General features: G+C 41.3%; 3 protein-coding genes across 4 annotated transcripts; 2 read left to right on the forward strand and 1 right to left on the reverse strand.

Annotated features, from left to right (window-relative positions):
* Positions 1-370: 370 nt before the first annotated feature.
* LOC118264947 (out at first protein) lies at positions 371-2,604 on the forward strand. Of its 2 annotated transcripts, none has more exons than XM_035577618.2 (6): positions 371-571; positions 793-906; positions 1,294-1,428; positions 1,638-1,818; positions 1,930-2,072; positions 2,242-2,604. In XM_035577618.2, exons 1-6 carry the CDS (start codon positions 485-487, stop codon positions 2,392-2,394), a joined length of 813 nt encoding a protein of 270 aa, XP_035433511.2. In that variant the 5' UTR covers positions 371-484; the 3' UTR covers positions 2,395-2,604. The 2 variants fall into 2 exon arrangements, with proteins under 2 accessions (XP_035433511.2, XP_050562137.1); XM_050706180.1 differs by having other exon boundaries at positions 406-571; positions 768-906.
* LOC118264949 (28S ribosomal protein S21, mitochondrial) lies at positions 2,600-3,466 on the reverse strand. Its single transcript, XM_035577620.2, has 2 exons — positions 3,195-3,466; positions 2,600-3,045 (listed from the first exon to the last, which is right to left on the reverse strand). Exons 1-2 carry the CDS (start codon positions 3,366-3,368, stop codon positions 2,929-2,931), a joined length of 291 nt encoding a protein of 96 aa, XP_035433513.1. The 5' UTR covers positions 3,369-3,466; the 3' UTR covers positions 2,600-2,928.
* Positions 3,467-4,113: 647 nt separating this feature from the next.
* On the forward strand, positions 4,114-10,920 carry LOC118265209 (WD repeat-containing protein on Y chromosome). Its single transcript, XM_035578004.2, has 18 exons — positions 4,114-4,517; positions 4,773-4,964; positions 5,051-5,162; positions 5,284-5,441; positions 5,680-5,856; positions 5,973-6,152; positions 6,275-6,508; positions 6,604-6,856; positions 6,981-7,117; positions 7,219-7,307; positions 7,448-7,642; positions 7,848-7,985; positions 8,138-8,310; positions 8,577-8,788; positions 8,870-9,051; positions 9,747-9,888; positions 9,966-10,163; positions 10,273-10,920. The coding sequence occupies exons 1-18, from the start codon at positions 4,254-4,256 to the stop codon at positions 10,552-10,554; spliced, it is 3,318 nt and encodes a 1,105-aa protein (XP_035433897.2). The 5' UTR covers positions 4,114-4,253; the 3' UTR covers positions 10,555-10,920.
* The last annotated feature ends 122 nt before the right edge of the window (positions 10,921-11,042 follow it).

Raw genomic sequence — 11,042 nt, forward strand, 5'->3', positions numbered from 1 at the left:
TATGCACTTGTGGTATTGCAAGTATGTTTACATAACATATTTTTGTTATTTACTTCGAGAGATCAAATATTACGTAATATTTTATGAAAATCAAGAAATATTATATTTTAACGTAAACGTAAAATGGTTTACAAAAGTATCGATTACTCATGAATACTTCGTTTATTTTAGAATTTTGTAATTTCAATTTCAATTGACGTTTTCATTATTTTTAGCAAACATTTATATCGACATAACTTTAGATAGGACTTCCAAAAACTTTCTTATTTTGAAAATTTCTTTGAAAATTATTCTATAAATCACTGTTATCACATAAATGTTTTTATCATACTCAATTTATTTCTAGACGTTAAAGTAACTGTCACATGTTGTACTATGAATAAACTGTCACAATCACAATGACAATAATATTGTCAATACAAAATAGAGACGAAATCGTCAAACAAATCAGTAAAGTAGTGGAAATCGGATAACAAAAGCCAAGATGAAGCTTTTGTTTTTAAAACTAATGTTACTGTACTTAGCAGTGAAACCATCTAATCTGCAACTCGTTATTAATGTTAGAAATCAGGTGAGCAGCTAATTTACTTTTCTTGTCTGGTAGTCTGCAACTCGTAAGTAGATCGTTTTAATTGAAGTATATTAAATATTTGGGTAAAACTGTACTTAAACTTGTAATATTTGCGAAATGTGTGCACCTTGCGACTCAATGATATTACTTCACGTAGCTGTATCGATATAATATTAAGTGTAAAGATTTGTAACAGTTGTTTCATGGTTGGCAATGTCCAGGGTGGCGACGTTATGCAGGAGAACATAACTGCGAATGTGTCGGAGGACACCATCACCCTGGAGTTCATGCGGCTGGACGGCGTGTTCGTGTCGCAGCTCGTCGACTTCACTAATGTAAGTGGCCCTAGTAGCTGGTGGTTCCATAGCAGAAAATATACTATAAAAAATATTATTTACATAATATAGCTGTCTAGTTAATAAAATTTAGCATAGATTCATATTCTATTTTATATGCAACTTTCACTACTTGTTTATCAAGAAATAATCTATGGTGTAAAGTTTAGTGCTCATAATAATTAATTACAATATTTTTCTTATCAACTTTTCCATTTGGTGGTCAGATTTATCAATGTTCTAATTAATTAATGTTTGTTAAATAATTTTGTTGTAGAGCTATAATAATGTTTTGGTTTTTTTTTAATGTAATATGATTACACAACAAAGTGTGATGTGATGACTCTGATAATATTATTGTTTTCAATGAATAAGTGATATTTTTAGGAAGTGGAGGCTATGAAGCTTATAATTCCTGGTGAAGAAGAACTGGGACAAACTGGCCACCAGACACTGTGCTTCCTGACCCATGCTGCCCAGGCTGACTTTATAGCTCCTGATGCAATGGCCAAGTTGAGACAGGTGTGTATTGTTATTATCACACCATATTATAATCATTCTAATATTATGTAATGGAATCTTTCTGATATACTTAAAACTTTCTCTATCATTATCACTATGTATTTTTGCTGTATTAAGAAGATACTATCTTTAATTATTTAGTATGTTATATGCTATTATAGTATTGCAGAAAATGCAATATAAATCAAGTATATAATTTCTTTATGTAGAAAAACCCAGGCACGATTAGAGTAGCAGAGGAGGACAAGGGTTGGAGGCAGACCACGGCTAGTGCGTGGGCGGGGCGCGCCGTGCGCCTGCTGTCGGCTCCCGCGGCCCGGCACTGCGCCGCCGCCAGAGACCGCGTCTACCTGCGCGCTGCGGACCTCGCGCGGTGGGCGCCACGCCCGGGTTTGTGTTGTTTCTATAGTTACTGTTACATTCATCGCATTCATGCTCAAACATAAATGACTCCTTTTTCCCAGATAGCTAAATAATGAATTTTGTGATTTCAATGTAAAGGGCTGGACCAGTCTTCATATGCCACAGTAGTGACACCGTTCCCGCCGCACGCACTCTCATCTGATACGACAGATGGAAAGCTTGCAGTTGGTGCATGTGTTTCAGAGACAGACCGCACTAAAGAGTGCATTTGTCACTTGGAGGTGAGATATTGAGTGAACTTAAACATTATGAATTAATGCCCAACTTGTAAAAAAGGCACTATACATATGGTATCTCAAGTTATAATCTAGCAAGTCAAGACTAAAATTAATACTCTATTGCTTCAATTAATAGAATTTGCTGATATTTATATTTCATAAATTATGACAGGTGTGTGTGAACTGGTACCCCTGTGGACTGAAGTACTGCAAGGGCAAGCCTCAAGGAGGGTTGAGCTACCGCTGTGGAATCAAGACTTGCCACAGGTGTTATCGCTATCACTTTTACGTGAATCAGCGCGATACCTGTCTCACCTACACGTGACGGCGCGACCGCCGGCCGCCGCGCCGCCGCGCACCCTGCCAAACCTACTTTCTAGTCCTCATGATCAAAGCTTTCATAATAATATATTCCTACAAAGACTGTTCTATTACCAGTAAAATGACCATGCATACATTCTTGTAAATATTTTGCTACAAACTAAATAACTATTAATACTTAATTATGTTGTAAGAAATACACTTTTGGATACTATTTGATAACATGTTTTATTTTATCTCTAAAGTACAATGCAACAATGCAACTATTTGATTTCCATTTATAAACATATTTCACAACCAAGCCTAACTTGTGTTCCAGGCTTGTGTTGAAGTTCAGCGACCATACAAGTGATGACAAGTACAAATGGTTACAGTTGTTATTTTCCAGTGACATGTTTCATGATCTTATTACAATAAATAATAACAAATTGCTAACTATCTTATTTGCTACCTACTTAAAAGTTTTTTTTGTTCTTATTCATTCACGCTGGACACATGTGGACACTTTCTAAGCTGTAAACAAACACATTTAAAATGTCTAGGAGCAGCCAGGGAAAGGTTCATGTCTATTCTTCCTGAGTACAAACTGTATCTTTCTCTCCATATCCTCATTGTATATGGCCTTACAACGCTCGTGGTTCACTCTTCTTCTTGTCTGAAAGTAAAAACAATTGTATTATCACTTATCCGACGACCATGTTAGACTCTTACACAGCTACTTATTCCTGACTTTAAAAATAAATAGGTAACACGAGTGTTGGGTACAGTTTGTCACAGTGCATATGTAAGAAGTTTAAATGGTACCTGAAACGGTTTTTCATAATATCTGGTCAGCCTGTACTGCTCGAGTATGCCTTCCTTGCCAAGGATTCTGTTTACCAGCCGACAGGCATCATCGACATTATTGTTTTTAACGAAAACTGTACGAGCGATAAACGAAGGGTGTCGGTTCGACAATAACCTTAGAGTTAGAAACATATTGCTAAAATCCACTCTACTCCAAACAATTTAGAAGCAGGCTGATTATAGAAATCTATAAAATTAAAACTAAGGTTATTTTACTGTCACTACTGTCAGTGTCAAGTGTCACTCAAATCAGAGATGACATTGACAGACTTGAGGTTGCAGTTTACGAAGTTGCTCATAACTAAATCACCACAAAGTTAAACTTCGACGGTTAACTGTAATTATTGCACCAAATTATATCGTTTGATCAAAGTTAAGTTATATTAAAAGTAGGTAAATTTAAATAAATAACTAATTGAACGGCGGTTGAATGCCTTCCATGTTTGTCTTCGAAGTAAATCCGTACCGTTTTGTGGAAATAAACGACTATAAATAAAATGGCAATTCATCATTATTCGTAATTTGATCCTTTCAATCTTGGCGCATAATTTTTCATTACTTATTTTTTACTAACTAAGTACCCTTCGTTCGAAATGTCATACATGGCTAGTCAAATAATTATGTAGATACCTAGTTAGGGTTTTGGTTTCCTTGATCCAGCAGTTTCGACTGTGTGGTGTCAGTCTGTCGGTCAGTCAGGGATGGGAACGGATTATATCTAGAGAGGTACGTACGTAACCTGGCGTCCTCGGCACTTGCCGAAACTTGCTTCGGCACTTGCAAACGTCGACGCATCAATTATAAAAAATACTCCTTGGGACAGTTAGGTAGTTTAGTGTAAAACGTCAATTTTTGTTTCTTTTTTAAACATGCTCGCGCTACTTTTTGACATTTGTAATGATATTAGCAACATTTTTGAGACAAATATTATAAAATAATTATTTTAATTTTTGTTTTTCTTTCTTATGGCTGTATTTTGGGTGATATTTTAAGTTTTACTCATTTATTTGTACAGTAATGGCAAACGACGACGTTAGGTTACTTGTATCCGAATCTTCGAAGTCGGAAAGCACATACACCGGGCTTGCATCTACTGTAGTACCCCGGTTCCGTAATGTGGCCCTACACGAGCGCTGCAGCATGATGGACATGGAGCGTTTAAAAGATGCCTTTCGATCAGCGTGCAGAAATAAAATGAATGGCGGAGAATTTAGAGATTTAATCAGATCATTGTTGAATGCTGAGTACGATGATGAGGAATATAATATACTCTTTTTAAAGGTGCTTGTTTTGTCCCTGTAATCTACTCAGTACCGTCTCAGGGTATAGCTACAACATACATTTTGGTGTAAACTATTTCATCTAGTGGTTTATAGTATTTATACGCTTTCTGACCCCTGCAGGAGAGATTTGCATAGCATTTGTTAGAATTCTGAGACAAAATATTAAAATTGATAAATAGATCTGTATTTTAAGACTAATTAGGCAAGTAGAATACTTTAAAACGAACTATAGACAAAGCCAATCCTATCCTAGATAAACACCAGTCGTACTGGTGAGGTCGACTGGGACGAGCTGGTGTCACATCTAATCCTCGGTTACTTTGGAAATGACGAAGAAAACCAGCGGGAGTCCTTGCAGCCGCCCATCATGGGGCTGCCCGTCATCATGCGCTCGGAGCACAGGCACCCGATATCTAGGATATGCTTCTGTCCCGACGTCGACAAGGTAATTCAATGTTGAATACAGAAACTGCTACGAAGCCGGTACAACAAGTGACGTGATACAATCAGAGATTTCATATTACATGCCAGGATCGCTGCACGGACCCGATGCTGGGCACGTACATCACCGCGAGCCGCGACGGCATGGTCAACTGGTGGTCTCTGGACATGAAGCTGCTGAGAACCGGCTACTCTTCCAGTCGTTAGTAATATATCAAACGCAGTTTTACAGTAGGGTGGTATTTATAAAGATATAGTACAAAGGTGCTTATTATGGATTGGAACGTGTTCGCTTCTTGTGATTTGACTTTCTTCTCGTACAGCGCATCTGAAAGTCCGCACAACGTGGGTGACGGACATGGTGTGCATGCCCGACGTGAACATCATCGTCACCAGCTCCACCGAGAGAGACCTGCGCTTCTACGACTGCACCGCTAAAACCTTTATCTTGAAGATAATTATCACCAGTTGGGAATATATGGCAAGGAAGCTTACTTCAGTTTCGTAGTCCAGAAAAGAAATACACAAAAGTTTAAAAAAATCTGGTTATGATATCACAGGCATATGATATGTATTGTTGCCCATGTCTTCATTGAGACATAAATATTGAAGTTGTAGGTATATAGTTCGTATTTGAAATGACGAAATATTCTCAATAAGTCATATATTAAGAACGTTACACGACACAAGTAAACATCATAATAAGTAATTGTTTGTAGATATGCACGATGTATTATTACTTCAACAAAGATGATGTGGACCAGTGCAAGCTGATCTGCGGAGACGTGGGCGGCAACGTGCGGGTGCTGCTGTTCTCAGCACACATGCGGGGCCCGTTCCGGAACGATGCCGGAAAGGCTTTAAAATCATTGCGACATATTGACTTGCAGAAGAGGGTAATGATGACTAATGATATGTACAGTAATTACGTTATTTCTATAGAAAGTTTGGAACAAATTCTGTAGCAGTCTTGTACGGCGACCTTGGGCTAACAGCAAATGTACATTCGCAGCCTCGTCTCCTGCCGGAGCTACGTCTGGTGGAGCTGGTGCGCATACACCCGGAGTGGGTGCGCCAAGTGTCGTACTACGCGTCGCTGCACTGCGTCATGTCTTGTGCCACTTGCTTCGACTCACTACTCATGTGCGACTTGGGTGGCTCCAAGACACATAAAATGTTCAGGGTTGATAAGGTAATCAAATTTATACGTTTTTGCTACAGATGTCTACTTGTTTATCTTCACTGACAAGACAATTACACTGCAATTGACAAGCTCCAAAATTACGATGAAATAAAATTGGTTCATGTGTATAGGGTATTCAATGCTTTGCGTTTGACGAAGAAGCACACGTGTTGGTGACGGGAGGTCCTGACTGCGCGGTCCGGGTGTGGAACCCGTTCGTGCCTGCCAAAGCCAACGTGTTGTTCGTGGGACACCACGCTGCCGTCACCTGCATAGTACTGCAAAACAAGGGGCAGACCATCTACTCGCTATCACGTGATAGAACTATTAAAGTGTGGGATGTCCATGGCCAAGTGTGTCGCCAGGTATCTAAAACAAACATCAGTTTTTTTTATCAATCCAATGGTTGTTAGCATATACGTTAGCACACTAGTAACTTATTTTAAAATCGTACATCTAGACGTACATCGATATTCCTTCTGTCGTGGGCGAGCGCACGCCCATATCTGCGGTGTACAACCCCGCCACCCGCGAGTTCATCCTGGCCTGCATGAAGATAGCTGTCGTAGTGCTGGACGAGCAACTGAACCCGCTGCACACCGACGGGTTCACCCACGCGCGGGCTGTGTCTAAAGTTCTCTACAACCCGTTGTTTAAAGTCATCGTTACTTGTGGCACTGACAGCATTATTATTAACTGGAATCCAGTAACAGGTATTTAAGGTTGATTTTTTAAGTTGTTCTAGGATAAGTATTAAGTACTTTAAAAAATAAGGTTATATGTTAAAGACGTTTTTGAGACGATAATGGATTTATTTCTTTCGGTGATCGCATCCAGGTAAACGCAACGTGCTGATCCGCGACGCGCACGTGCGCCAACTGCACGGCGAACAGGTCCCGGTGGAGATTACTGCCGCCTGCTTCGACCCTGGCCACCAGTTAATGCTGACTGGAGCTAGGAACGGCGAGCTCAAGGTTATTGCTGCGACAAATCATAATAATGTTCCGTACTTCGCAATTTAAGCATTTTCTTCAATAACATTACTTACTGAGTACTTCGTCCACATTTTGCCCAGGTTTGGAACTTCAATACTGGTTTATGCTTGAGAACGATGTCCATCGAGCATATGTGCGAAGTTACCAACTGCTTCTGGGTTGAAGGCAGGTAAGTGTTAGTGCAGTATACTACAAAAAATGTCACTGTATCTTCTGAAGTTAAGCCAATACTTAAAAGAGTTGAAATAAGTACCTAAAGGTTATTTGTTTTACATATTTGTATCCCGCAATCACCTGGGTTTGTCTCAGGATCCTGGCAATCGGGTGGAACCGCCATATTGTCGAGTTTGAGGACACCGGTATGGCGACGACCGGCAAGAGCTGGGAGATACGTCACACAGACGATGTGCTAGCTGCTGCATCACGGCCTCCTCTCACGCTGGCCACCTCCAGCTACAACTCCGAGCTCGTGCTGTGGAAGCTGGAGACCGGCCAGCCCTACAGGTACTACGCGATGAGCTTTCGATCTATTGCGGATTTGGAGACGTTCGTTGCAATAGGAGGATCTTTCTAATGAAGTAGTTACCTATCTTCATATCATCATATTCATTCTGAATTCTAAATTGAAAATATAATTTTGTATCATGAGTTCAGGTTTGCACATTACTATCATCTGCTAGCGACATTTTGTATGTGTGTACGTTTCCAGGCGGTTTTCGTGTACGGAACCGACGTTGCGCATCAAGATGGTTTACAGCCGGCGTGAGTCCAACAAGCAAACTCCTGGACCCCCGCCGAGACGGAGGTTAGCGGTCGGGAACACTTGCTGTAACTTGCGGAAACTCAAGTGAGTAGATCTATCTGTACAGGATAGGGGTACTTATAATTGTATTTTAGTTAAGAACGTTATCTAAATGCAACGGATTACTCACGTACTGAGAAAAACTCTATTATTTACGACTCACATATGACAAAGCAAAGTTACTTTGTGTTCCGTAGTATCAAAGGAACAAATCGTGAAAATATCCTGGCGACATCGGATGCAGTAAGGAAGGCGACAGAGCGCCGTATATCCGCGGGCGTGACCATGTCGGGCCGCGAGCAGAACATGCGTCTCCTCGCCGTGCACGCCGTACTCTTTCTGGAGACACGGCCGCAACATATGACTGTCGGTCAGTATACTTCCTGTTCTAATATCAAGCAGTATTTTTTCTCAAAGACTTCGGTCAGTGCGTGATCTTCTTAACTTCCCATTCTTCAAGCCCCTTGTTCTATTAGCTAGCTTTTTATTTCTCGTGTATTTCGAATTTGACCATAAAACAGAGTTAACCTTTTTCAGATTTTTTAAATAGACGCAATTGCGTCTTTTACAGTCTTTGTGCGTCTATAACGAAGCCGTAAATGATCGGAAAGTGATTTTGATTTTATTATTTTCTAGCTAGTCTCCTATTGTCGCTAGAAAATGGTCAAATACAGTGTTGGTCGGACCACTCGGCGGGTGGCTACCAGGGCTCGTTCCAGGTCATCCACAAGGCGGGCGACTACGCGGCCAGCATGGCCACAGATATCAACAACGAGTTCCTGTTTACGGGCACCACCCTAGGCTACGTGAAGGTGTGGCTCATGACCAACTATCTTATTAACGATCTGGTGAGTCTCTTTGCTTATTTGACAATATTTAAGTGCAATGGTTGTTCCAGAGTACATATTTGTTTGGTGTTCATTTCTTAGGTACACATCAACATGCCGCGGCTGCGCCTGATGTTCCCGTTCCTGTGGCGGGACCGCATCGAGGGCCGCGCCAAGCGCAGTGTGCGCGACCAGCCCAAGCCGCTGCTGCTGAACAGCTACCGCGCACACCTCCGCTGTATTACCACAATGGCGTACATTGATGAACATAAGCTTCTGTTCACGTAAGCTTTAATTTTATCCGTGATATTATTGTAGGTTCCGAATTCCTAATTAGACAATTTTTGCGACACGATATGGTCTGTCTGTCTGGGAGAGCCATGCTTTGGCACAAATCGCCCAGCTCGACCGGAGTGATGCCGCGGCCTCACAGAAAATCGACGTGAAACAACGCTTGCGTTGTATTTCGTCATGTAAGTGAGGTTATCGGAGGCCCAATTACTCTCTTCTCCATTCTCCCAATCCCCAAATCACCAACAATCCTCACTTTCCTTACCCCTAAAAGATATGTAACAAACTTGTATCGCCTCTAGTGCTTCAGATGGCCATGGGTATCCTGACTGCTCACCACCAAGGGATCCGACTGCTTAAACAAGCAACATGTTATATAAACTTATTTTCTTACTTCCCCCTTCCCAATCTTCCCCATCCCCATTCCCGAACAACAACCCTTCATTAATTATTATGTTATCGGCTTACTCACGTATTGTTTTGACGAGGAACTCGACTAGTTTCAAGCCATGCTAGAGGAATCATGAATATGAGCCTGCTCGATTACCGGCATGCCTCATTATCTCATAAACATAATCGAGCAGACGTATAAAAAATAGTATAAAAAATATGTATCTTTAGGTATTAGCCACAACAAGCATCAAATACTTTTTCCTTAAACTATGCATAAACCGAATTCATTATACAGCGGCAGTTCGGACTACAGCGTCCGAGTGTGGCGTCTGTCAGGCGAGTACCTGCAGACACTGGGCAGCTTCCTGCCGTGGTCCCTCGAGGTGCCGCGGTTCCCGCCCGATGTGAGGAAGGTCGCCAGCTTCACCACGTTCAAGGTGAGCGCCGGCCTGGGGCGACACGCCGCCTCACATTGTGGTGGGGGCGGCAGTGAACCAGTGCGTGATGTCTGCAGGTGTGGCGCGGCGGCAACGTGTCGCGCTACGTGCCGGGGCAGAAGGTGGTGGACAAGCTGGGCGACATCACCGACTACGAGCTGAAGACCAAGACCTACGGCGAGGCACCCAACGAGCCGTTGCTCGGGAATTACTCCTCGTTGCCGCAACGACCTGAGCAAATAGATCCAATTCTCCTCGACGATTCATTGCCTATAGTGAGCTACCTACAATTTGCAAAATATTTTTTTGACTTAATCGATATCGAACAGATTTGTACAACGTTATTGTTTTGTTATTAATGACATTATTTTTGATGTGCTGCAGATACCTATTTACGCACACCTGCGCATGGCGTCCACGCAGCCAGTGCGCCGTCCACCGACGCCTGAACTAGTTCGCGAGACGCGACTGAAGCGCGTGAAATCAAAGAAAACACACTTTGGCTCAACAAGTACAAGTACACGCTTGTCTCAAACGATAACAGGACGAACATCTCAAATGTCTCAAGCTCAAGGACAGACAGCACAAGGTTCACAGCACACATCTTTGCAAACACAGCCTCCGACCGGCCGCGTGTCGCGCTCCAGCCAAGATGTTCCTCGGTAACGAAGCGATGCGTGGCCTGCGTGACACACACACCAGCCAGCTCCATGCTACTGTCTACTGCTACTACGGGTTTATTGCCTGTGATTCGAGTAATATTAGTCATACTCGACAAATTGCCATTCTATTTTAATTAATCGTATTTTTTTAATATGTAAGTTTATTTTTAGTATCTTTTTATTTTAGAATATTAAACTTTTCATATAATATACATGTGCACTACTTATAAAGTACATACATAGGTATGTGCTTATTTATAATTTTACTCTTAATGTTCAAATACATATTTTGACTAACTAGTGGAAGGTGGATTTTATGTACCTTTACTTATATTTATGGATTGAAATAAAAAACAATTTACAATTACAAGCTTTTATTTAACTTGAAATGTATGTCTGTGTGTGTGAAGAAGAACCTTGTCACTAAATTTTGAATCAAAAATAATCTTCAACCGTTCAATGAAAGTTCCCTCAAAATTGTACTTATACATA

The sequence above is a fragment of the Spodoptera frugiperda genome, chromosome 28 (genome assembly GCF_023101765.2).
Source record: "Spodoptera frugiperda isolate SF20-4 chromosome 28, AGI-APGP_CSIRO_Sfru_2.0, whole genome shotgun sequence".
Taxonomy (NCBI): Eukaryota; Metazoa; Arthropoda; class Insecta; order Lepidoptera; family Noctuidae; genus Spodoptera; species Spodoptera frugiperda.